Source organism: Lissotriton vulgaris, chromosome 10 (assembly GCF_964263255.1).
Source record: "Lissotriton vulgaris chromosome 10, aLisVul1.2, whole genome shotgun sequence".
NCBI lineage: Eukaryota > Metazoa > Chordata > Amphibia > Caudata > Salamandridae > Lissotriton > Lissotriton vulgaris.
The window spans coordinates 17849921-17875375 of NC_141698.1; the positions used below are offsets into that span (position 1 = coordinate 17849921).

General features: G+C 48.6%; 1 protein-coding gene across 1 annotated transcript in view; it reads right to left on the bottom strand.

The window, feature by feature from the left end:
- Nucleotides 1–25455, bottom strand: part of NT5DC2 (5'-nucleotidase domain containing 2) — a 184223-nt gene that overhangs the window by 56900 nt on the left and 101868 nt on the right. The window contains exons 8-10 of the mRNA XM_086940247.1: nt 13082–13184; nt 10454–10555; nt 6885–6966 (exon numbers count right to left, since the gene is read on the bottom strand). Coding sequence (XP_086796373.1) covers nt 6885–6966; nt 10454–10555; nt 13082–13184 — 287 coding nt within the window. The remainder of the gene's footprint in view (nt 1–6884; nt 6967–10453; nt 10556–13081; nt 13185–25455) is intronic.

The following is a 25455-nucleotide window of genomic DNA, read 5'->3' on the forward strand; positions in this document are numbered from 1 at the left end:
AGACCCTTTAGCATAGGAAGAGTACCTGATGTTCTCTGTGCACTAGGTAGAGTCTCTAACAAGAAATCCTCTATCTGAGGTTCTGTGTGCATATCTAGTTTGTGATATTTTGCTGCCCTATTAATGAGCTGCACAAAACCTGTGTTATCATCAGGTGGTGAAGGCTTTGAGGGGTATAGCTCTGGGTCGTTGTCCTCATCTGACCCTACATCGTAATTTTCCCATGGATCTTCCTCATCTTGGATAGATTCGTCATCCCCTTGAGGTTCTCCCTCCCCTATATCACTGTCTACATCTGATTGAGGTGTAGCTGGTCTTGGTGTGGAGGGTGTAGGAATATGTGGCCTATTGTGAGGAATAGGAGAAGAGGGTGTGTCTCTAGGACGAGGAGAAGCAGGAGGAGTTATGTTCGTCCCCATTGTTCTCTTTTTTGAAGGAAGAGGTTTATCTTCTGACTGTTCACTCTTTCTCTTCTTCGTGACCACTTTCCCAGTCTGTGGGCCAATAAACAAGATCTTTTGTTTGGGATCTGTTTGTTGCTCTTGAATCGGTACCGAGGGTCCTGGTTCCGAGAGCTGTTTTTGTTTTCGATCTTCAGATCTTTCTGTTTGACACCGAATGTCTGCTCGATTCCGACTTTTTGGGTATCGAGTGTCTTTTGGGCGATACGTCATATTTCTTTTTCGACATGGAATGTTTCGATACCGAGCTCTCCTTTGTATGCAGCCTCGGTGTCGAAGTCGATGACGCCCTTTTCTCGGATCCGACGTGGTGGGATTCCGAGTGTTTCGGTTTCAGTTTCGGTTTCGTTGCCGGGCCCGAAGGCGGGGCGTCGGAAACTTTTTTCAGCGGTTTGACCGGGCCCGAGGGCGGGGTCGTTACCGCACGGGGTCGGTTTTTCGGTAAGGGGACGTCGTCACTCACGGTTTGTTGCTCGAAGAGTTCTTCAACCTCCGACTGGTCCCCTTCCGACCCAGACTGGTCCTCTTCTTCCTCGATTTGTTCGTCTCCGAACAGCTCCGGGATTGCCTCCGCCTGCATTCTGGAAGCCTCGTGTCTTCGGGCTCGACGATTTCTAATCGTTAGCTTGGAGGAGAATGCTGCGCAGGCTTCGCAGTCCCTGGATTCGTGTTCAGGCGATAGACAGAGGTTGCACACCTCGTGTAGGTCCTTGTGTGGGAACTTAGCACCACACAATGGACATTTTTTGAATGGAGTCCTTTCCATGGACTCCGGGCTTGACTGCGTCGAGAAAGGTCTCCTGTTCTTCGACGTAGATCCAAGTTTTTCTCTTCTATTTTGAATTTGTAACGCGTCGGAATGGAAAAGAACGCGTTCGCTAACAATACCGTCGAATTGGAAAGGGAATACGCGCCGAAAAATCACTTTCTTCTGAAGTTGATCTGGAGCGTCTCGATCTTCATCCGAACCCGATGGCGGAAAAAAACAATCTAAGGATGGAGCCGATGCCCATGCGCACTACCAACTAAGGGAGGAGTCACCAACATACAAAAGACTCTCCAAGAGAAAAACAAAGTGCAATCATCCGAGCCCAACACCAGATGGCGATCTATTCATAATGTACCATCTGCAGCCCATATGCCTCGAACATCAAGTTTCTTGTTGCTAATCACAGTTACGACAACTGAGTTATATATCGTTATATTTCGTTTGACAATTAAGTGTTGCCAATATCTTATGTTAAAAATGTAGATGTCGTGAGCAGCTGCAAGCATTGGGGACGTAGGGCACTCAGCCCTTTATTGTCCAGTGGACGGCAGTCCATACAGTTACGCATTGCAATCAACTCTCAGGTAAACAGAGAGCTGATTATATACGCACGTGTAATCACGAGCGTCACAAAGCGCTATAGTCCTAGTAAACTGGGGACACGCTTTTCATGCAGTAACGTCAAACACCGCCCCAATGCTGCAAAAACCCGCGACATCAACAGAAACACAATGGCATAAACATCAGTCAAAACTACATGTCCCAGCATGCCTCAATCAATCAGGGGCGTGCTCAGAGGCTGTAATGTATAGAAATAATGAAGGGACCACACATGCAAGCTACCGTGAACAGGAACTACGGTTCGAAACGCGTAGGTGTTTGTCACGTTTTGAAATAAAGAAACTGCAACAAATATCAAGGTGTGTGCAGCGAGTTTTTGGTAATTCATGAATTGGGACACTGCCCTGGTCCCATCGCTGGCACCGACTGACAAGCGCTCCCGCTGCGACAGGACAACTTGTATGATATATATATATATATATATATATGACAGGGGCAGTCTGCGGATCCCTTGGGTCAGCCGGGTCTGCCCATGGTTGGTTTTGATCATCGGGATCAGTGTCCACATGATAAGGGTCATCTTCATGTTAGTCATCCCCTGCATCCAAATCTGAGTATGTGGATGAAAAATTTTGATGTTCTTGTCCATAGGAATGGAGGGGTTCCAGAAGAACCGGTGACGTTGTTGAAACCCTCTTCTTCAAGCGAATCTTATATGACTCCATGGGAGTTTCTGGTATTATTTTCCTTTTATATATGGACAGTCTACCAGTTTCTGAGTCGATGAATTGCCTCGACTCCTGTTCTTCAGGCTCCTCTGTAGCCTCCATTTCCGTCGAATTTTTTTTTAATTGCGCCGATACCTCTTTTTGGTTCGAACATCTTCGGACGCACCGTCAGTGGCAACCCGAATTTGATTGGTGTCGACGCGGTCTGAACGTTTCCGACCAGCTTTGCTGTTGGGGCCTTCTTTGGCCCGACCGCTGTTGCCTTATCCTTGATGCGTTGGAGTGACTCCGACACTTCCTTGGCTATGAATGGACTTGGCTGCGCCGACTCGACAGGGTCCTTGGAGCCAGTCTTCGTCTTGTCCGCAGGCCTCGACCGAGGATCGATCCAGTCTTTCGGTTCGAGTCTTTTGTGTGTCGACTCCTTTCGGCGTCGGCCTTGTTGGTTAGACAGCCTTGACCTTGGTCTTCGGTGTCCCAACCGTCGGTTCGATTACCTTCTTGAGCTTTTCGGCATAGACGGCCATTTTCTTTTTCTTCGGCTCCGAGGGGTTTGAGGCCTTGCAGCCGACCAGAGTTAGTTGCACTTTCGGTTTCGGCTTTGGTATTGATGCTTTCGGTTCAACGATGGCGGTTTGGAAACCGATGGCTCTTTATTAATGTTCGAAGCCGGGCCTTTATGCGGGGCTGTAGAACAAGACTGTAGATCTTGGGTAAGGCCTAATGGCGATCCCTCGATCTGAGCCTTATTGAGTGAGTCATCGCCGGCCCCCGTATAGCCGGTTGGGCCTAGCTCCTCGCCTGAGCTATCTTCTACGGCCCCAAGGGCCTCTGCGACATCTCCTACCTCTTCGACAACGTTTTTGTCTTCTTCTTGCACCTCTTAAGTCTTCGGCCTCATACTCTGAGTCATGGTCCGAAGCCCGATCGGAGCGGTATTCCTGATCCTCCAGATCAACGACCTCTTAGTCTTCGGTCCCGAATATGTTTTCTAAAACAGGCGCTGACCTTTTCGACTCCAATCGAGCTGCGCGTCGAATCCGAAGAGTTTTCTTCGACCTGAACCGGGCACAGGCCATACAGTTGGCTTCGTTGTCATCCGCGGACAGGCACTTGTTGCACACCGGGTGGACATCGATGTGCGAGTATTTTGCATTGCAAAGTGGACACCTCTTGAATGGGCTTCTTTCCAGTGTAGATCGAAGATCGGGTCGAGTGTGGAAAGAAACCGTCTGATTCCTCGATGTCCTCTCGAAACAAAGTTACCGGTACCGAACGAAACGATACTGACGCTGTCGAAAGCCTTTTGGCTTTGTTGAAAGTTTTCCTAACTTGAGCTAAGATAGTAACATCCGAACCCAATGGCGGACAAAAACAATCTGAGGATGGAGAGGATGCCCATGCACACTGTAGTCCAGGGGAGGAGCCACCTATCTCGTGATACTTCGAAGACTCTTCCAGGACAACAATGTGCAATCATCCGGACCCAACACTAGGCGGCGATCTATGCACAGATATGAATTCAGCAGCCAACATGCCTCAAACTCATTAAAATAGAGGTGTGGCAAGTGGGCGGGGCTAGGGGCGGGGCTAAGGTCAAAATCTCATCATACATAGAGACTTCTGTACCAGTTGCAGCACAGAGTGCAACACACGAGAAATGTGTTAATGTCAAAAAACACAGATTAAATCATAACACAAAGTGAAAGTCATTATGGCACTTTCACCAGAATGGTCGATGCGCATCTGATTGACAATGCAGGGTCTGTCTAAAGACCCTGTCCTGTTAATCATAGCGAGACCCAAGCCCTCTCACCCCCCTGCAGTTGGGGACATTCAAATGCGCGCTGCTGGAATCTTCACCAGCTACTCTAGAAAAGGATACTTCAGCCGAGTGTATTACAAGCTCCTCTGAAGCGAAGTGGCCTCTGCCCTGCACTGGAGCAGAAACCCAACATGAGCCTGCCATGCCAAGGATCAGGGTACCGGTACTCTTCCCTGGCTACAGAAAAGTGCTGGTACTGACTGCAAAAAAAAATCTGAAGTGCCAGTACTCCGTACCTGTGAGTACCGGCCCATTTAAAGCACTGGCTTAGCTTAATGTTGAGACAACCATTCTGAGCACCTCTTGTTGCGGAACATGTACGTTTTCCAGTTACAGGTTCCCATGCCTTTATCTATTGCTTCATTTATTTTGCATTTTTTCTCAACTGGGCCCCAAACAGCGTTCAGTCACATCTAAAGCACGTTGTGTTTGAGAAATGCTTCACATAACGTACTACAAAAAAAAAGGCCAGTAAGAATTCTACAAAATACACCAAGAGGGGCCAACACTTTGACAACAAAAAGGTTCATACTAGTATCCGTGGACTTCACTCGCTGGGAATAAAAAAAAGCCTTGTTCCTTCATCCTCAGCCAGGGATCATGACAGGCTGTTACTGAACCATGTGGACATGGTGTGGGATTAATCAGCCTGAGGCAGAGACCTGAAGTCCCATCTATGAGCAGTTTGAAGAGTCCTCCAGCACTCTCCAACTCTGAATATGCATGAAGCAAGGGGCAGAAAAGAGTGGCACACAAAAGACTCCTGTGCTGAACCGATAAAAGCTAGAAGATAGAATTCCACACGACTTACAGCAGGCCTCTCATGTCTCACACCAAGTGTGGTGCTCAGCACCTCAAACTGCCTAGTTTGTTTTGCTGCTGCTGGGAACTGCACTGTTTTCTCTGTTCTCAAGCATGGCACATAGCTTGAATACAGAAGAAAAGGGGAGAGCCTGGAGGAGGTCCTGTGAGTGACTGAAGACTCCTAAGAATGTTCTTTGGTGGATCTAGGGCACAGCTTGGTGTTTATCCTGTGAAGATCAGATACTTCTTCGGACACAGAAACTAAGCTTTTAACTCCTTTCTCCTGGAGACTGAAAAGAATAACTTTAAACATTCAAACCTCTGAGACAGATGTTACAGTGGGGACGTAGTTGAACAGTCTACCCTGTAAGAAGAAATCACCCCAACCCCTCAAACTTGCACAGAAGTCACGCATCTCTAAATCTGCAACAGGCATTACAGAAAGTTTATGTTTTTGATCTGCGCTAATGGGACTCGTTCACGGATGGCCCCTTTCAAGTGACATCAACATGGGGATTCGGCCTCTGGTCCAGTCAGTCCTGCACTTGATCTTTACAGACAGCAGTGTCCACTCAGATTAAGCAATGCAAAGAAAACATGCTCCAGCAGTTTTACAGAAAACTCTAGGTACACTGGGCTCACAAACGTCCACTGCCCTCGCACACTTCTTCGACAGTGCTAAGGAGCATGCAGTCAGCCAGAAAGGGCATACATCGGTGCAGCATTTACAGCACATCAAAAAGAACCAGTTGCTTCCCTTTGGTGGCACTCTTTCTGGTGGATAGTCCAACTGCAGATTCCTCACCTTTAGAATATCCCAAGGTACCAGACCATCTACTAGTTACAAACAGCCTGGATCCCGAGCGCCGGTAGGTGGAGTCATGCGGCACAGCGTTTACTTAGTTCTGCCCTGATGTTACCAATGGATGAAAGCATATAGGCACCACCCATGTGCGCCAACATCGGTTTCCATCAACTCTGTCCACGACCTAGACATCAACCAGGGCTTGAGTGATTTCTCCCAGTGTACAGGGATGTACTACTTCGCTTTACGTTCCCGGATCGTTTAAACACCAAAGGAATACCTTGTGCAGTACATGAAAGAGACTTGTTTGCAACAGTGTTGGCATGGTTTAAATCCTGTAGTTTCTGAAGTGGGCACAGTTCCCTTATGAGGACGCGGAAAGAAAGGAAGGGACATCTGTGTGTATTGGTGGCACTTATATGTGCTTCCATTCGATACTTTCAGACAAAACGTAGTCAGAGAGCCACACGGCACTACCTACTGCTCATGGAGCACTGCCCCTATGCAAGTTCCTGGTTCCAGCCGGGTGCCTGGGGATATTCCAAGGGTGACAAATCTGCGGTAAGTATGTGATCTACAGCAGCAGGTGTCGGAGAAAAAAAAAAGAAAAAACACAATCTAAAATTAAGTCTGACCAGATGCAATCTGGCTTCAGAGTGATGAAAAATAAGTCACTCTGGGGAAGCCAACGCTCAAACTTTAGTTTTACAAATGAAATTTATAATGTTTTCCCCCAATGGTGGGAACTACTGGTCAGAACAGCAGGCTTCTATTTTTTGAAATCGGAGGATTTTGGTTTTTAAAGGCGTCTCAGTACATCAACAAGAAGGTTGAGGCAGCTTTGTTATTGCACACGATGGTCTTTGGAGTACAGATGTATAATAAAACCAGCCTGGAAAGCACTCCAAGGGCTATAAAACGTGGAACTCACCTGCTTGTACACATGGCCCCTTTCTAGCTGTGTGATCTTGTCCCAGCGTAGGTCACCATTCTCATCCAGGCGCCGGAATGGCCTGCAAGACAGAGTATGGGCTATTAGCTGCCAGAAACATTCTCAGTTAAAACGAGGCTATTCAACCCCCACCTTCACATGCATGCTACAGTTACACACACACAAAAAAAAAACACATTGCCTGAGGTTTTGCAGTAGCCATATTGCTAAAAATCCTTGGGTCGCAGCTGTGAAAAGACCATCCAAGAAGGTTACCAGTAACAGAGATAGCTTTCACAACGGTTTATGTATTCAGTCCAGGTAGATTTGTCAGCTGGCCCATTTCTGAAGAAGTGCTCCAGATAACAGAGATGCCACATAATGTACACTTGTCCACGCGTCCCCTCGTCTGTCCCTGTACTCGCTTTTCTGCCAGGTTCTGTTGGATATGGCAGCTTCGCCTACCAGGAGGTTTACAGACCCTCAATGTTTTATTTCTTAAGTGAATTTTCAGCCCATCTTGTCATTGGAGGGGGGGACCTTGCAAGACTCAACTCTCGCAAACTTTTCGTACTCTCAGGGGTGCCAGCCCTTGTGGACGGGAGGGATGAGAGAAAGCAGCTGGAGGGAAGGGGAAGAGTACTGTGTACACAATGCAATGCTACACATAAGGGCAGTGGTGAGAGTGAAGGCCACCATACCTGGGCAGATGAACATGTCCACCCATGTCCAGAGGCAGTGTGTGGCACAGAGCTGTGATGAAGCTTACTACTTACACCGGCAGAAAGGCTGCCACAAGGGCCAGGCAAAAAGCACTGCATGCGTATTTTCATGGTAGTTTGCAGCTGCTCTTGGCTGTGACCCAAGGGGAACCGCACTTCTTTCAACATTCCCAGCTTCACCTCTGGACAAGCACCAGGTCAAATTAAGGAAAGCTGCAGCCCCCCACCCCCCCCCCCCCAAAAAATAAACTAGTAGACCCACTGCCATTTAAAGTACCTGGGGCCATATTACGGATAAGGCACACTTTCCTTGTTTGCTCCCCGGGGCACATATCAAAAAGGTGCAGACAAGGAAAGTGTGCATATCAAAATAAATGTGGTGCCCCAGGGCAGGGGTAAACTTGCGCTGCACCGGGAGCAGAGTACTCAGTGAAATTCGCAGCAGCAGCTTAAAGCTGCTCAGTGTTTCATTGTGCAGGCGGCAACCCACCTGCACTTTAAAGGACGACTAGAGATGGTCTTGCAGGTGGGTGCAGAGAGTGACTGCACCCACCTGCAGGGGGATGTCTGGGCAGAGGTGGGTCCATGGGACCCTCTCTTCCCCCCCTTCACCAGAGGGCTGCCTTTAGGAGGTGCATTGACCCAGATACTGAAGGGGCCCCAGTCCTTGTATTGTGGGTTGAGCTAAGCGTACGCCCCAGCCCAGAAGAGAGGCGTCCGTGGTAAAGGCCACATGCAGAAGTGGGTCTGTGAAAAGGTCTACCTTGCACCATGTTGGTAGGTGTTCACTATTGCACAGAGCGGTGCACTTTGGCCTGAACCAACACTAGATCTTCTAACGTACCTTGAGCTTGTGACCATTGGACTTCTGTACACTTTCAAGTTCCTCATGCCCAGCCTTGTATAGTTTAGTATAGCGCTGCAAGATAACATCCCGTAGGTAAAATTATGTGCCTCTTGGGGAACATGACAGTATGCGTTTGCTAGGCACTGTGTCTTGCTGCTGCTCTTGATGAACGTATGGAAATATGTGAATTCTCTGGTGGCAAAGGTGTACCACTACCACATTTTGGGAATACCACCCTTGGGTCTATGGTGACGTTGAAAGGTAATACCTTGACTTGATAGGTAGGACCACTTCAAAACCAAAGGGGATGATGGACGGAGTGTTGACCATTGTGAGCACTCACCCCCAGTCAACTGATCTGGGTTTAATCAATCATCATTCTTTAGCTCACTCCGCCACCCCAGTTCAGACATGGCCATATGCAAATAAGCCTGACCCTGTGCCTCATGGGAACAGTTCAGCCCGAACTGCCAAGCCATGCCTTCCCTGGACCAGAAATAAGCTTCCTAGGACCGGTTTCTGGCATTACAGCAGTCTTCAGCCAGGCTTGCATGAATCCAGTGGCAAAGTGAGCAAGGGACTCACGTCTGGGCATACCCTGCCAACTTATGGCGAACAAAGCGGTACAAAAGGGGGGTGGTGATGGACGGAGCATCTGAACCAATCAAACACTCACACCCAGTCAAAAGATCTGGGTTTAATCCATCACTGTTCTTTAGCCGACTCTGCCACCCCAGTTCAGACATGGCCATATGCAAATCAGTCTAACCCTGTGCCTCATGGCAGTCCAGCCCGAACTGCCAAGCCAGGTCTTCCCTGGACCGTAAACAAGCATCCTGGGACCTGTTTCGGGTTCATAACCCTCATCAGCCAGGCTATCTTGAACTCAGTGGCAAAGTGAGTAAGGGACTCACGTCTGGGCATACCCTGCCAACTTGGGGCGAACAAAGCAAAACCAAAGGGAATGATGGACGGAGTGTTGAACCACTTTCCAGAAAGCACAGGAACTTGGGCTGGGCAGGGTTGATAGGAATGGGGTGATTTGCTGCCACGGATGTAGAAAATGGCATACAGCCCACCCCACAGACAGGTAATGGGTGCCATTGGGAATTGGTAGGCAGTCACTGTTTTGTATCGCTAAGAACATTGCTAAAGCCTTCCTTACCTCGGATTCAAATGTTGGCTTCCCTATTATATCCCCTGGCGCTTGGTGGTAGGACTGGTGTTTTCTTTGGTATGACCGCCATTGTTCCGTTGATGTGAGCTTTGACCCCCCCTGGATTGCTGCCTGCAAAACGTGGTGACTTTGACATCGACCATTGATTTTCTGTCAAATGGCAGAAGATGGTGCTGCACTTTGTGTTTAAAGCACAAGATACGGGGCAAGGCGTTGCGTCCTAATATACATGTATTTACCCCCTGGAGCTATGTTGGTGGCATCTAAAGGATCATGTATATTGGCTTTGGAAGAGATGTCTACCTTTAACACCCTCCTCTTCCATTACTGCTCTGGGAGCGGTTCAAGGTGATCCTCCATGTTCCTCCACTGTGCTCCATCATAACGCGGCAGGATGCCCACAAGCTTGCTATTCGCCAGTGTCTAGCTGCTCCCACTGCCGCCCTCTACCAAGCATGTCTATTCTCTTGCTCTCCTCATCTAAGGAGGCGCATCGCCAGGGGCCTGCCTGGAGGTGGGCTTGTAGGCAGTGGAGACAGCTAGGGAGTCTGGAGGGACCACCCCCTTCATGTAGATGGGGAGGGGGCTTAAATGTATTTTCTACCCCGAGAAAGCCAACCCTGTCTCACATACAAGCACAACCGTAAAGTAAGTACAGTAGTTGTGATACCCGAATACTCACAAGAAAGCCGCCACTGGGAACTAGATCTGGACACAAACGACCACTTCCCACCAGCTGCTCAAGGCTGCATAAAGCACTCCATGTTTACAATCCATAAGACACTGGCAGAGACTGCTCTTTGCAACCACTCCCAAAACTCACTTAATGCAGTCGTTGAAGAAATGTGGCTTGTCAGCCTGTACAATGACCACGTCAAAGAAGTCCCTCCAGTCCTTGCCAACCATGTACCGCATCCCTTTGTCACTGCAGGGGAGAAAGCACGGTGTTAAAAAGTATCGCTTAAGTGTGCAATTCACATTGTGCAAAACTAAACTGTATAAAACCTCTTTCTTTAAATCTTAGAAAGGCATTTAGCACATGGTTATAATAACACCCTTCCTTTCTATTATCCCAGGCGGCGCGGACCCTCGTATACTGCCTGGACGCTATGTGACTGCACAAGTCCTTCCTCACCCATCATCTTCCCGAATGTGATTTCAAAAGGCTGTCTTTAGTGCATGACCTGTAGTTGGAAAGCCTAATCAATAGAAAAGCCAGCTACAATCACAGGAACAGAAAGCCTGCTACATCTAATCTTCTCCAGGGAAGTGTTGTGTAAATAAGGAGCGCACGCCGTGCTTAATTTGAGCTGGTGAGACCCACCGGCGCAACTTGTTTTTGTGGACATGCTCTTAACAGACTTTGGTCCCGAGCTGGAGAGACCAGAATAAAATAAAAAAGAAAAACTGAGGGGGGAAAAGAAGGAGGAGGAGGAGGAAGTGCAAGACAGAAAACAAACTAACAAAGGAATCAAGCAGGGATGTAAAGGAAAGTCAATGCGCGAGTTAACTAGGCACGGAGGTTTGATGGTGCAATAGAGAGGATAAGGTGGAATCAAGACTACACAGAATTGATATTCGGTGCTTCAACCCTAAACCGTGCCAGACGTAGGGTACGGAGCTAAACTTAAGGTCGCAGCCCTTATTCTTTTACTAATATAGCAGAGATGGGACAAATGCAATGAATATACACGAGTCCAGACTCCAGCCCCACAGAAGCCCAACCAGGCTCGGAGTCCAGACTCCAGCCCCACAGAAGCCCAACCAGGCTCGGAGTCCAGACTCCAGCCCCACAGAAGCCCAACCAGGCTCGGAGTCCAGACTACAGCCCCACAGAAGCCCAACCAGGCTCAGAGTCCAGACTACAGCCCCACAGAAGCCCAACCAGGCTCAGAGTCCAGACTCCAGCCCCACAGAAGCCCAACCAGGCTCGGAGACCAGACTCCAGCCCCACAGAAGCCCAACCAGGCTCGGAGTCCAGACTCCAGCCCCAAGGAAGCCCAACCAGGCTCGGAGTCCAGACTCCAGCCCCACAGAAGCCCAACCAGGCTCGGAGTCCAGACTCCAGCCCCACAGAAGCCCAACCAGGCTCGGAGTCCAGACTTCAGCCCCACAGAAGCCCAACCAGGCTCGGAGTCCAGACTCCAGCCCCACAGAAGCCCAACCAGACTCGGAGTCCAGACTCCAGCCCCAAAGACGCCCAACCAGACTCGGAGTCCAGACTCCAGCCCCAAAGAAGCCCAACCAGACTCGGAGTCCAGACTCCAGCCCCAAAGAAGCCCAACCAGACTCGGAGTCCAGACTCCAGCCCCACAGAAGCCCAACCAGGGTTGGAGTCCAGACTCCAGCCCCACAGAAGCCCAACCAGGGTTGGAGTCCAGACTCCAGCCCCACAGAAGCCCAACCAGGCTCGGAGTCCAGACTCCAGCCCCACAGAAGCCCAACCAGGCTTGGAGTCCAGACTCCAGCCCCACAGAAGCCCAACCAGGCTTGGAGTCCAGACTCCAGCCCCACAGAAGCCCAACCAGGCTCGGAGTCCAGACTCCAGCCCCACAGAAGCCCAACCAGGCTCGGAGTCCAGACTCCAGCCCCACAGAAGCCCAACCAGGCTCGGAGTCCAGACTCCAGCCCCACAGAAGCCCAACCAGGCTCGGAGTCCAGACTCCAGCCCCACAGAAGCCCAACCAGGCTCGGAGTCCAGACTCCAGCCCCACAGAAGCCCAACCAGGCTCGGAGTCCAGACTCCAGCCCCACAGAAGCCCAACCAGGCTCGGAGTCCAGACTCCAGCCCCACAGAAGCCCAACCAGGCTCGGAGTCCAGACTCCAGCCCCACAGAAGCCCAACCAGGCTCGGAGTCCAGACTCCAGCCCCACAGAAGCCCAACCTGGCTCGGAGTCCAGACTCCAGCCCCACAGAAGCCCAACCTGGCTCGGAGTCCAGACTCCAGCCCCACAGAAGCCCAACCAGGCTCGGAGTCCAGACTCCAGCCCCACAGAAGCCCATTCAGGCTCGGAGTCCAGACTCCAGCCCCACAGAAGCCCAACCAGGCTCGGAGTCCAGACTCCAGCCCCACAGAAGCCCAACCAGGCTCGGAGTCCAGACTCCAGCCCCACAGAAGCCCAACCAGGCTCGGAGTCCAGACCCCAGCCCACTGAAGCCCAACCAGGCTCGGAGTCCAGACTCCAGCCCCACAGAAGCCCAACCAGGCTCGGAGTCCAGACCCCAGCAAGTCCACAGATGAGGAAAATTCCTCCAAGGTCAATCCAGCTTCAAGATGAGACTATGGGACACCAACCAACAAGGAGCCACAAGCAGCGCGACACCTAGGGTTGTAGGCCTGGAGTCTCACTCGAAGAGTAACTGAAGGACCATGGTGAAAGAAACTGAGATGCCGCTGGATGTCATACACAGCGGTAGACAAGCAAAGAAGCAGCCTACACCAGTACTTACACAAAGCTGTAAGGGCTGTTAGTGATGAGAAACAGCTTCTTGCCCTTGCTGGCCAGGAGGTGCAGGACGGAGTAGGTCTCCTGTCCACGCAAAATATACTTTTCTGCAAAAGAAAAATAGAGCATTTCAGGTTAAAAACGAGAACATACACAAAGGTCAGACATATGAGAAGTGTTAATGGAATTTACATAACATGCAAGAGGGCAGATAAAGCAAACTGTCTCCAACACGCCCAAACCTTGAACTAATTCAACTTTCTACGAGATGCCATTCTAGACCTTTCTACAGAAACAGAACGCAGATGATGCAGATGAAGGGATTCAAAGACTTGACGTGGATACAGTTTGGATGAGAGGAGATGGTGCGGACTCGCATAACCACAACTGCTACAAGCAGCCGGTGGAGCTCCTGAGCAAGGGGTCATTACAGGAGACCCCAAGACCCCACACAGGAGGTGCCAGAGAACAGTCTGCCAGGCAGACCCTCATGGCTCATCTAAACACAATGCTGTAACCTCAGGCCTCGCAAGAAGTGGCGCTCCAAAGGTCCTCTACGCAAAGATCTCGGCGCAACCCGCCCGCCCCTGTTCTTTCAAAGGCTTTTTTTCTCTCCTCTTAATTAAGTTTTCATAATGGAGCGGTCTCATCTGGTATCTCTTTCAAATGTAATCAGATTATTGGCACTTCACTGCATCTGTTTTGGCACTGCTTGAAACGTTCTACTGGATGAAAGTTTGGCGTAAACAAACTCTGCTTTATTGATTTAACGGTCTCGGAATTGCCACTATATTATTATTAGCCGCCGCCGCCTGCCGCCACCACGCCCGCCGCCCCCACCACCACCACACCAGCCGCCCACCACCACCACCACGCCCGCCACCCACCACCACCACGCCCGCTGCCCACCACCATGCCCGCTGCCCACCACCATGCCTGCCACCCACCACCACGCCCGCCGCCCACCACCACCACGCCCGCCACCACACCCGCCACCACGCCCGCCGCCCATCACCCTCGCCACCCACCACCACGCCCATCACCCACAACCACGCCCGCCGCCGCCCACCACCACGCCCGCCGCCCACCACCACCACGCCCGCCGCTCACCACCACGCCCGCCGCTCACCACCACGCCCACCACCACCACGCCCGCCGCCCACCACCACCACCACCAAGGAGACAAGGGTGTACCCAACTTGCCACCAACACAGCAGCAAGTTATGAAGATTTAATCTCAATGTCAAAACTTCTCTTCAGCCCATCCTGGGTAACAAGCTGAATGGAGCAATGCTTATCCAGGAACAACAAAGGACTTCAAGGAAGAGCATTCTTTACAAAAACACATGAGCACCTCAGCAGCGATGGCGGTCCCCGGGAGCTCATCTCTAGCTCCAGGCACAGCAGCGCACTCTTTCTTAGCTGCGTAGGTTTTCCACTCGATGTACAGGTGTGAGAAAGTGGGAGTTAAGTTGCTGAGGCTGCATCCCACGCCCTCTGCACTGAGGGCCAGAGCAAAGCTCCTCCATACAGCATCTCCCACTCGAAAGGGTTCTTCCAAAGGCTAACTGTGGAGGTCAGACAAGGGTCAGCAGTTATTCCTTCATCTCTCGTTTGGATGCTCCCGGCATGTTTCCAGCTCAACATGAAGTTCCTTGGAATTCTAGAATCCTTCCCTAAATAACATTTCTTCTCTGGATCCATCAGGAGACCTTCCTCTGCCACTCAAAGGAACTTCTGGAACTGTTGGCATGGAGAATTCAGGGCTTATCAGCGCCGAGAAGGTCATGTGGGCTGCGTCTCCATTTAGGGGTACAGAGAACCGGGTACAAAGAAGAGTAACACATCAGCCTAGACAGCCTGGTCACTCTAGTGCCTGGACAGGGCTACAACAGAGCACCAGATAAGGGGCAGCCAATCGTACAGTGCACTGGTGTATGAACTCTTGCAAGAGATCTGTAATCCAGGAGCGTGTAAGGACGAAAATTCACACCAGGACTCGTTTCAGACTCAACCAGTCCGTGGTTTGGTGCCAGGTATTTGCAGTCAGACAATGCAGCGACAGCAAGATAATGGTCACACTGCTAATGTTAAATGAGACAGTTGATCGGACTGAAGGATTAGTTACTTACCTGTAATCCTAGTTCTCTTCCAGGGGTATACTCATTAAAGTCATAAGCACTGAATTATCTCCGCCCATGAGCGGGGACCCGGAACACAAACAATATACATATATATGTGTAAATATAACCAAAAGTACAAAGTACTAAGTAATTATACACATATACATGTATAATAACCATAATATGCAGCCTAACATTAACACTTAGGCTAATCAAACCAAACCTTACACGTTCTGAAGCATGAAAATATGCTGTACATAAATGCAATAAACAGACATGAGCCTAAAATGCATTTCATAGACATGAAAAACCTTTTATTTTCATCAAAGAACCTGTTGTAAACATTATTAGCCTAAAAGGGCTGCATATGAAAAAATGTCTGTGTACAGAAAATCAGACTGGCACCCTGCCTTTAAGGCCCCAGAGAATCTGCACACTTTGCCTTTAAGGCCTCCAGGAGAACACTGTTCCCATCATGCCCCACAGGTGACAGTTAGGTCAGTTCTTTTGTACGGTACAGTAAACTTTAGCAGGAATCTGCACTTAAACATATTGAAACCTTAAACTTTAATGCTACTGCTCGCCCGGGGAGGCTGGAGGGTGCTTATGACTTTAATGAGTATACCCCTGGAAGAGAACTAGGATTACAGGTAAGTAACTAATCCTTCTCTTCCAGGGGATACTCATTAATAGTCATAAGCACTGAATAGAGTAGCAAATAGAGTAGCAAGCTCATACCCGCAAGAAGCGGGCGAACAGATAAAAGCATAGTCATACTTTAAAATCACAGTGTTTAACTAGTATTAGCAAACAAATTTCTGAGTGATGCTTGTCCAACTTGTGCATCAGTCTGTGCATCAGAATCCAAACAGTAATGGCGTGTAAACGTATGCACTGAACGCCAAGTAGCTGCTTTACATATCTCTGACATAGCCACATTCCTAAGGAGAGCTGTGGTAGAAGCTTTTCCCCTCGTAGAATGAGCCCTAGGTCTACCTGATAACGACCTGTGGGCTAACTGATAAGCCAGTAAGACACATGACACTATCCACCTAGAAATGGATCTCTTGGATGCTGCCAAACCAGTATTTGTAGGACCATAGTTCACAAACAGACGGTCCGTCTGTCTCAAAGACTGTTTTATCTAAGTAAAATTTCAAAACCCTTTTCAGATCTAATGAATGTAAAGTCCGTTCTGCCGGACTTGAAGGATTCGGAAAGAAAGTAGGCAATGTTATGGATTGGTTAATATGAAAATCCGACACCACCTTAGGTAGGAAAGCAGGATGAGTCCTGAGCACCACTCTGTTTCCATGAAAAACTGAGTACGGTTCATTGCAACACAAAGCCTGGATTTCGCTCACCCTACGAGCAGAAGTGATGGCCACCAGGAACGCTACTTTCCAAGACAGGTGTTGCAAAGACGCTTTATGTATCGGCTCAAATGGGGGACCCATTAATTTAGTCAATACCACATTAAGCTCCCAAGGTGGAGACGGAGATCTGACTGGAGGATAAACCTTTCTTAACCCTTCCAGAAAATCCTTCACCACAGGCATTCGAAAGAAAGATATCTGTGTTGGCGATTTTCTATAAGCAGTTATTGCAGCAAGATGGACTTTTTTGGAATTAAACTGCAAACCAGATTCAGCAAGGTAAAGAAGGTAAGGCAAGATCACCTTTTCTTGACCATCAATAGGGTCCAGACCCTTATTCTGACACCAAAGGTAAAAGCGTTTCCACTTAAAACTGTAGGATTGTCTCGTAGAAGGCCGCTTTGCTTCCTTAAGGATGCTCATACACTCCGGATTCAGCTGTAAGTGCCCGTACTGGATGACTTCAGGAGCCATGCTGCCAAGCGCAGGGAGGGCAGATTGGGATGAAACACTTGCCCCTTCTGCTTGGACAGAAGATCCGGGCGACACGGCAATCTCCTGTGCGGTGTTATTGACAACTGGAGGAGATCTGGGAACCACCACTGGCGTGGCCACTCTGGACAAATCAGAATCATTCTGGAATGAGTCTTGTACAGCCGATTGATCACTGCTGGTATCAACGGTGTCGGTGGGAAGGCGTACAGCAAATTTTGACACCAATCTATCAAAAGGGCATTCCCTTGAGACCCTTCCTGGTAGAACCTGGACGCGGAGACGGGGCATTTTGCGTTTGCCGCGTCTGCGAACAGATCTATGTCCGGTGTTCCCCAATCCTGGAAAATACTGAGCGCGACGTCTTCGTTGAGAACCCAGTCGTGCGCTTCGACAAAGTCTCTGCTGAGGTCGTCCGCCTGTGTGTTGAGACTTCCCGGCAGGTGAATTGCTGTTATGGTCAGGTCTCGCGCAAGTAACCAATGCCAGATGGTCTGGGCTTTTATGGAAAGAGTCCTGGATCTGGTACCCCCCTGCTTGTTTAAGTAATACATTGTAGTTGTATTGTCTGTTTGCACCAGGAGGGACCGAGTCTGTAGAGATGGAGCCATGGACTTGAGAGCAAGATGGACCGCTCTGAGTTCGAGAAGATTGATGTGATATCCTTTCTCGAAGTCTGACCATTGCCCTTGCACCTGCAGAGGGCCCATATGCACCCCCCAGCCTTGGAGAGAAGCATCTGTTATCAGAGTCTGCGTTGGTAGGTCCTGATGAAAAGGGACTCCCTTCATTACGTGCCCCTTCTTCATCCACCACCGGATGGAATCTTTTGCAGACTGTTGGAGATAAATCCGGTCCTCCCAGCAACCCGTCCTCTGTTTCCACTGATCTTCCAGACACTGTTGTAGAGGACGCATCTGCAAACGTGCGTTTGGCACGATGAAAATGCACGACGCCATTGACCCCAGGAGAGAGGACACTTGCCGAACTGTCGGACGTGCAGTTTGAAGGAGAAGTAGACACTTCGCTCTGATGGATGACCACCTCTCCTCCGAAGGACACACGTTTTCTACTTCTGTATCAAACTGAGCACCCAGGTAGTGGATCTTCTGGGTGGGGTTCATTATCGACTTCTTGTAGTTGACTTGCAGACCCAACTTGTACATGAGCTGAAGACAAATCGACAGATGTTCCTCTAGAAGCGATGGGGATGAACTCTTCAGAAGCCAGTCGTCTAAGTACGGATATATGAAAATCCGACTCTTTCGAAGACAAGCCGCCACTACAGCCATACATTTTGAAAATGTCCTGGGAGCTGATCTCAGGCCAGAAGGGAGCACTGCGTACTGATAATGACGAGCCGCCACTTGAAACCTGAGAAATTTGCGATGTCTTCTGGATACCGGAATATGAAAATAAGCGTCCTTTAGATCGATGGAGCACATCCAATCCCCTTGGTGTAATTGAGGGAAGATCTGGTGAAGAGCCAGCATTCGAAATCTCTCCTTCCGAATGAATCTGTTCAGTCGCCTCAAATCCAGAATGGGTCTGAACTCTGTGACTGGACCTTTTTTCTGCACAAGAAAGAATCGAGAGTACAGGCCTTGACCTCTCTGCTGGAAAGGAACTGGTTCTATGGCCTTCTTCTTCAGGAGGACGTTCGCCTCCTGTTGCAAGCGCTTTATATTCCACTGTACCATCTTTAGAGGGCGCATGACAGGGGGTGCCTTCTTGAATATCAAAAGGTACCCGTTCTGAATGACATCCAGCACCCATCTGTCCTTCGTGATCTGTTTCCACTCGTCCAGATAACGCACAATACTTCCTCCAACCGGAGAGGGACACGGTTGTAGAGGAAGCATCCGTTCATTGTTTCTGAGGCTGCTTGGCAGCTGATGACTGCTGCCTATTTCCATTGCCTCTGCCTCGTCCAGGCCGCCGCTGCTGGAATTGCGATCTTTGTTGATTCTGGCCTTGATTTTGCGAAGACCAATTCGTTTGTTGACTCCTTTGCTGAAAAGATCTCGTCATAGGGACGAAAAGTACCCCGACGTTTAAATTCTTTTTTCTTCTCAAGGCCTACGGCCTTAAGAGTGTCCAACTCCACCTTCATCTTAGACATCTCGTCGTCTGCATGAGATCCAAACAGAGTTGATCCATTAAAAGGTAAATTGACCATTTTCCTCTGTACCTCCGGCTTTAGCCCCGTAAGGCGAAGCCAGGCTGTACGTCTTGCGCAAACACCGTGTGCATAGCCATAAGCCGACAAGTCCGCAGCATCAGCAGCCGCGCTAATGCTCTGGTTAGCCACCAAACCTCCTTCCTCTACTATTTCCAGGAAGTCTTTCTGATCCTCTTTAGGGAGTTTATCTGCAAAACGAGCCACTGAGTCCCAGAGCAGACGGTCATAGCGGCCCAATAGAGCAGCCGCACTGGCCACTCGCATGACCGATCCTGAGGTATTGCACATCCTTCGCCCCAAGGAATCCATACTCTTACTGTCCTTTTCAGGTGGAGCAGAAGAGGTAGATGCTGCAGAATGTGCCTTTCTGACTGCTGCTACAATCAGGGAGTCTGGTGGTGGGTCAGACCGCAAAAACATTGGGTCTTCCTCTGGAGCCTTGTATTTCTTCGCAATCCTAGAAGGACCTGAACCCACCATGGCCGGAGTTAGGAATGTCCTCATTGCTGGTTCAATCAATCCGGGCACTAACGCTAGGAGAGGCCTGCCAGTCGTCTTGTGATGCAAGGTTTCGAAGATGACTGACGTTGCTACCTGGGGAACTGCCGTTTTGATGCTGAATTTACTCGCTCCACGACATAATACATCATTAAATGTGCTTAAATCGTCTACTGGAGACACTCTGGAAGGAGGAGTAGAAGATATAGTCGGAGAATAGTCTCTATATGAAGATCTTGAAGAGGACGAAGACGATGTAGAAGACGGAGTAGGAGTTCTACGTCTTCTTTGAGGAGTTGCCGATCGCTGCCTCCTACGCTCCCCTGAACGAGATTTCTCTCTCACTAAGGATCTTGAGCGTGATCTTCTATGCAGTTCCGTCCGAGGGACCGGAGCTCTCTCCCCCATTATCGGACGCATCTTCCAATGCCTTAAACTTTCCAACCACCTCGGTGACAAGTTAATAGGCCGCTCTGTATGCTCAGGTGAAGCTTCAGGTGACACCTGCACAATATTCAGCTCTGCGGAAGACTTAGAAGCTCTCGACGCTGCACTGTGTTCAGAGACCAATGAACCAGACGGGGTCCGCTGTCTGGGCACCAACTGTCTGTCATCTGACACCTGCCCTGAGGTTGAGCCCGAATGAGCCACCACAGAAGAGTCCTGGTGCACTATCCCTTGCCCCACTGCAGATCTGTTGTCTTGCTGATCATGCGGGGAATCCTCCACTCTAGGTTCGGGACTTATTTCTGACCTCGACAAAGACCTAATTGAGGTCCGGGAGGCTGGTCTTGATAGTCTCGACTCCGACCTATGATCAGGTGGGGGAGACCTAGACACTCCATGCTTCGAGCCCGAAGCATGCTTCGACGTCGACTTACGTCGCGATGGAGACCTTGACCTTTTCTTTTTAGGTCTCGACGTCGAATCCTTCAACGTCATCCTTTCTCTCGACGTCGATCTTTTCCTCGACGACGTATGTCTCCCTCTCGACGTCGACCGATGACTCTTCCTCGACGTCGACCCTTTATCCTTCGACATCGACCCTTTATCCTTCGACGTCGACACACGATCCTTCGACGTCGGACATCTCTTATCCCTCGACGTCGACCTCATACGATCCTTAGACGTCGAGCGTTGCACTCCCGGCGTCGTCCTCACTGCAATCGACACCAGTTGCCTCGACGTCGAAAGGGATTTCGACGGCGATTGCCTCACCGGCGAAGTCCTAGACGTCGATGGAGCTCTCTTCGACATCTTCTTCCCACAGGAAGGACATTTGTAAAATAAAGGTGGCATTCTGACTAAAAAACACCAACAGCTTAGTCAGAAAAGAATAACAAACCACCACAAAAGCTATATTTTGTCAAAAAAAGGCAAGAAAAACCAACTTCTGACAGAAAATACTTCAAACGAGCAGTGCTCAAGTTCCAGGTTCCTCACAGAACAAGCCGGAAAAAAGAACTGACCTAACTGTCACCTGTGGGGCATGATGGGAACAGAGTTCTCCTGGAGGCCTTAAAGGCAAAGTGTGCAGATTCTCTGGGGCCTTAAAGGCAGGGTGCCAGTCTGATTTTCTGTACACAGACATTTTTTCATATGCAGCCCTTTTAGGCTAATAACTGTTTACAACAGGTTCTTTGATGAAAATAAAAGGTTTTTCATGTCTATGAAATGCATTTTAGGCTCATGCCTATTTATTGCATTTATATACAGCATATTTTCATGCTTCAGAACGTGTAAGGTTTGGTTTGATTAGCCTAAGTGTTAATGTTAGGCTGCATATTATGGTTATTATACATGTATATGTGTATAATTACTTAGTACTTTTGGTTATATTTACACATATATATGTATATTGTTTATGTGTTCCGGGTCCCCGCTCATGGGCGGAGATAATTCCGTGCTTATGACTATTAATGAGTATCCCCTGGAAGAGAATCTTTTTCTACCTTTGTAAGTGTTCTACAAATGAGGATGGTTGGCAGTGCACTCCACTGCAGTGATCGCCTGCACTGGTGTTGGCAGTGTCCACAGTAAAAGATACCATCTATGGCTGGCTGGCAGTGCACTCCACTGCAGAGTGATCGCCTTAAGTGGTGCCGGCCGTGTCCACGGTGAAAGATCCCTGTATGGCTGGCAGTGCACTCCCCTGCAGCGTGCCAGCCTTCACTGGTGTCGGTAGTGTAACTGGTGAAAGATACCCTGTATGGCTGGCTGGCTGGCAGTGTACTCCACCGCAGGAGAGATTGCCTTGACTAGTGTCGGCAGGGTCCACTGTGAAAGATCCCTGTATGGTTGGCATTGCACTCCACTGCAGAGTGATCGCCTTCACTGGTGTCGGCAGTGTCCACGGTGAAAGATATCTTGTATGCACAGACTGGGCTCAAAATTCCATTTGGCTGTGATCAATGGGTCCACAGTGAGTCATTCAGTGTTGCTGGTGGGTAGGCCATCCAAGATGCTCAATGCGGTCACCAGGTAAGAATGTGGTCTTCCACAACCCATGTGTAAAAGGGCCATTCTATGAAGGACATGGAAGCGTGCTATCCCCACCCTGGAGGAGTACCCAAAGTCTTTATAGTCTAGGCTGCCACAGGTATGTAAAAGTTTACAACAAAACAATTAAAACAAAAACAAAAATGCAGAAAACATGCCTCTTTAAGTTACAAATGCCCCAGGATGCTCTTACAAGGAGTAACATGTACATAATTGACCACTAATGAAGATACCACGCTGGAGTAGGATGCTGGTTTCCTTTTTAACAGTAGGTTCCTTTGAAAACTAGCATAATCCCATCAGGGAAGTTCAAACTCGCCCCATCAAACTCTACATCCATCACCAAACACACTACATACACCACCTTTCCCCTACACTTATGCCTGCCACACCAGTTCTAAAGGCACAAGTTGCCCTTACACTCGAAACGCCAGTCCTTTCCTTGAATGGATTCTGCTCCTCCTCTGAAAGAGGCCAATGGGTTTTATTTTCTGCTGCCAAGACTGATCATTGGATCACCTCTCCCACCACCCAAGCCAGTCGTTTGGCTATTCGGAACCATTCCTCGCTTTGGGCTGGGGTGGTATATGGCCAATGATTATACGGAATTGTTACTCCAAGAAAACACATCCCTTCACCAGTAAGCAAGCCATGCAAAGGTAGGCAACATGGTGCAGAGCGCTGAAATACACAGCCCAGCCTTCACTCCGATCAGCCGCTTCCATCAACCATGTGCCACGGTAGCACACGCTGCCAACATCATTAACAGAACAAGCATTAAAAATGCAATAGGTCTCGCCTTTGATTAAGTTAAAGCCTTTTAATTTGCTAATCGTATTGAATTGTAGCTTTGCATTATTTAGTGTATATTTGTGATATGTGCATATAGTTGCTCTTCCCGCACCCTTTTTGTGCGCCTTTTGTTATTGTAATCCTCACTATACAAAATTAACACACCTACTATTCTTCTATTCATTCACCTCCCGTCTGAAACACTGCTCTTTTCCTACCAATGCTATGCTTTAACCTACTACACAGCTAACAAAACAATTTTAACATACAACTACATCATATCCCAAATATACACTAAATAATGCAAAGCTAGAATACAATACCATTAGCAAAGCAAACGGCTTTAAACTTAATAAAAAGCGAGACCTATTGCATTTTCAATGCTTGTTTATTATGGCAGCTGCCCCCAGCCAGTTCTCTGCTGATCCACCTTTACCGCCCAACTACAATGTTAAGATCCGCTGATCTCAACCCAGCTGCTAGTCTACGCTTCAAGCTGCCTAGACAGGGAGGTAGGTAATGCCGCGTCTTGGCTCCCAGACTCTGGAATAAAGTTCCCCATTTACCTAAGCAACGTCTCCAATCATCTCAGTTTCAGAAAACAGTTCAAGACTTGGCTGTTCTAGGCGGGAGAACCTGTTTTAGTGACTGGTGCTTCTGATGCGCTAGGAAGCACTTGCCTGGGCAGCCATGAGCAGTGTAAATTATTATAGCATAACAATTGTCTGTCTGCAACTGTGCTGGCAAGCCACACCATAAAAACACCCCAATGTCATGGCACAAATTCAATAACATATTTTATGGAAAGAAAAAAACACAACCAATACTAATACCCGTTCAAGTCTGTTTTTGCATTTGATTGCTACTTTTGCTGGAAACAATTAGGAGTAAAGTCGGCAAACGTTTTTGGGGCATTTTTGGACACAGGCACAGCTCTACTCTTCATGATTGCATGTCAGCATGTCACTGAGGGGAATATTGTCTGACAATATATCCTAAATATGGTGTACAGAAATATTGTCCCAATGGGTGTAGATTTTCTATTAACTCAAATGAGGTGAGATTTTGGGAAATTATATTTGGAACCCAATATTAATGACAGATAATTTTCTGACAATATTGTTGGACCACACCCCCTTCCATGGAAGGGATAGAGAGGACCGGGAGGGCCGGGTGAGGGAGGGTGGACGGATGGAGAGAGGGGGTAAACAGAATGAAAAAAGAGAGGAAGAGGTGGGGTGAGAGGTTGGCAGATAAAAAGGAGGTGGCACGGGGAGACAGGAATTTGGTTTGAGGGCTAGATGTACGGAAAACGAATGAAGAAGTAGGGAGAAAGATTGGCATATGACGACATATGAACAAATGGGAAGAGAGCGGGTGTGACATGGATAGATGTAACGAGGTAGACATGGAGAGAGATGCGCGAGACAAGGAAAGCGAGAGAAAGACGAGGAAAAGGGGTAGAAAGAAAAACAAGTAACACAGTTTTCTTACGGTGGCACGAAAATCTGCTTTGGAATTAACTCAACACTCCACCACACACTTCATTTTCATGCACATACATTCGGGCCCCTCCCCGGTATAGAAACTCACCGCACAAACACCGGGGACCATTATTTATATGAAACATTAGACATCATCCCACTGGAACTATAGAAATATGCCATAAGTAGAATATAACAAACTTAAACCATGGTGCATTCACAGTTGATAGGACAAGCATCGTGGAACAGTTAAAGCATCTCACCTGCTGCTTTTCTGAACTTTTTCCCTGCTAAAAGTTGTTGATTTTCACGCTGCTGGCTCAGCCTTGCATGCCTCGGAGATCAGCGCTTGGGCTCAAGCTACGCGCAGTACTGCGCTGAAACCAGTTGTGAGCAGCACAAGAACCCCATTGTCCTGAACAGCCACATGAGTGCCGCAGCTATTCGACCCACGCAACGGACTGGAGTTAGAGCGAAACAGGGGAACGGACACGAGGATGGAAGAGATTAGCGCGCACACAGAGTGCAAGTACACCAGGCGGTGGAAATGGAAAAGGAACAAGCATTGGAAATGCAATAGGGCTCGCATTAGGAAAGTTTGAGCTATTGGTCTTATGAATTTTTTTTTATGTGTTACTTTTTTTAAATAGTTAAATTAATAGCTTTGTCATTTACAATGCCAATAGTTATAACTTTCGCAAATGTGACACCTATAGCATTTGTAATGCAACATGTTTTGTATTTACGTGACTTAGATGTATTGATATTACAAATAACAATGCTTTTAATTTGTTTAAATAAGTAATACTTAAATAATTTATTTAATTTGTAATGGCAGTAGCTTATATTTTTGTAAATAATTTAGTGAAGATTATGTTCAGTGTTTTTTATTGTGACGAAAATCAAAGAACAGAAGTGAAATATTAACTTTT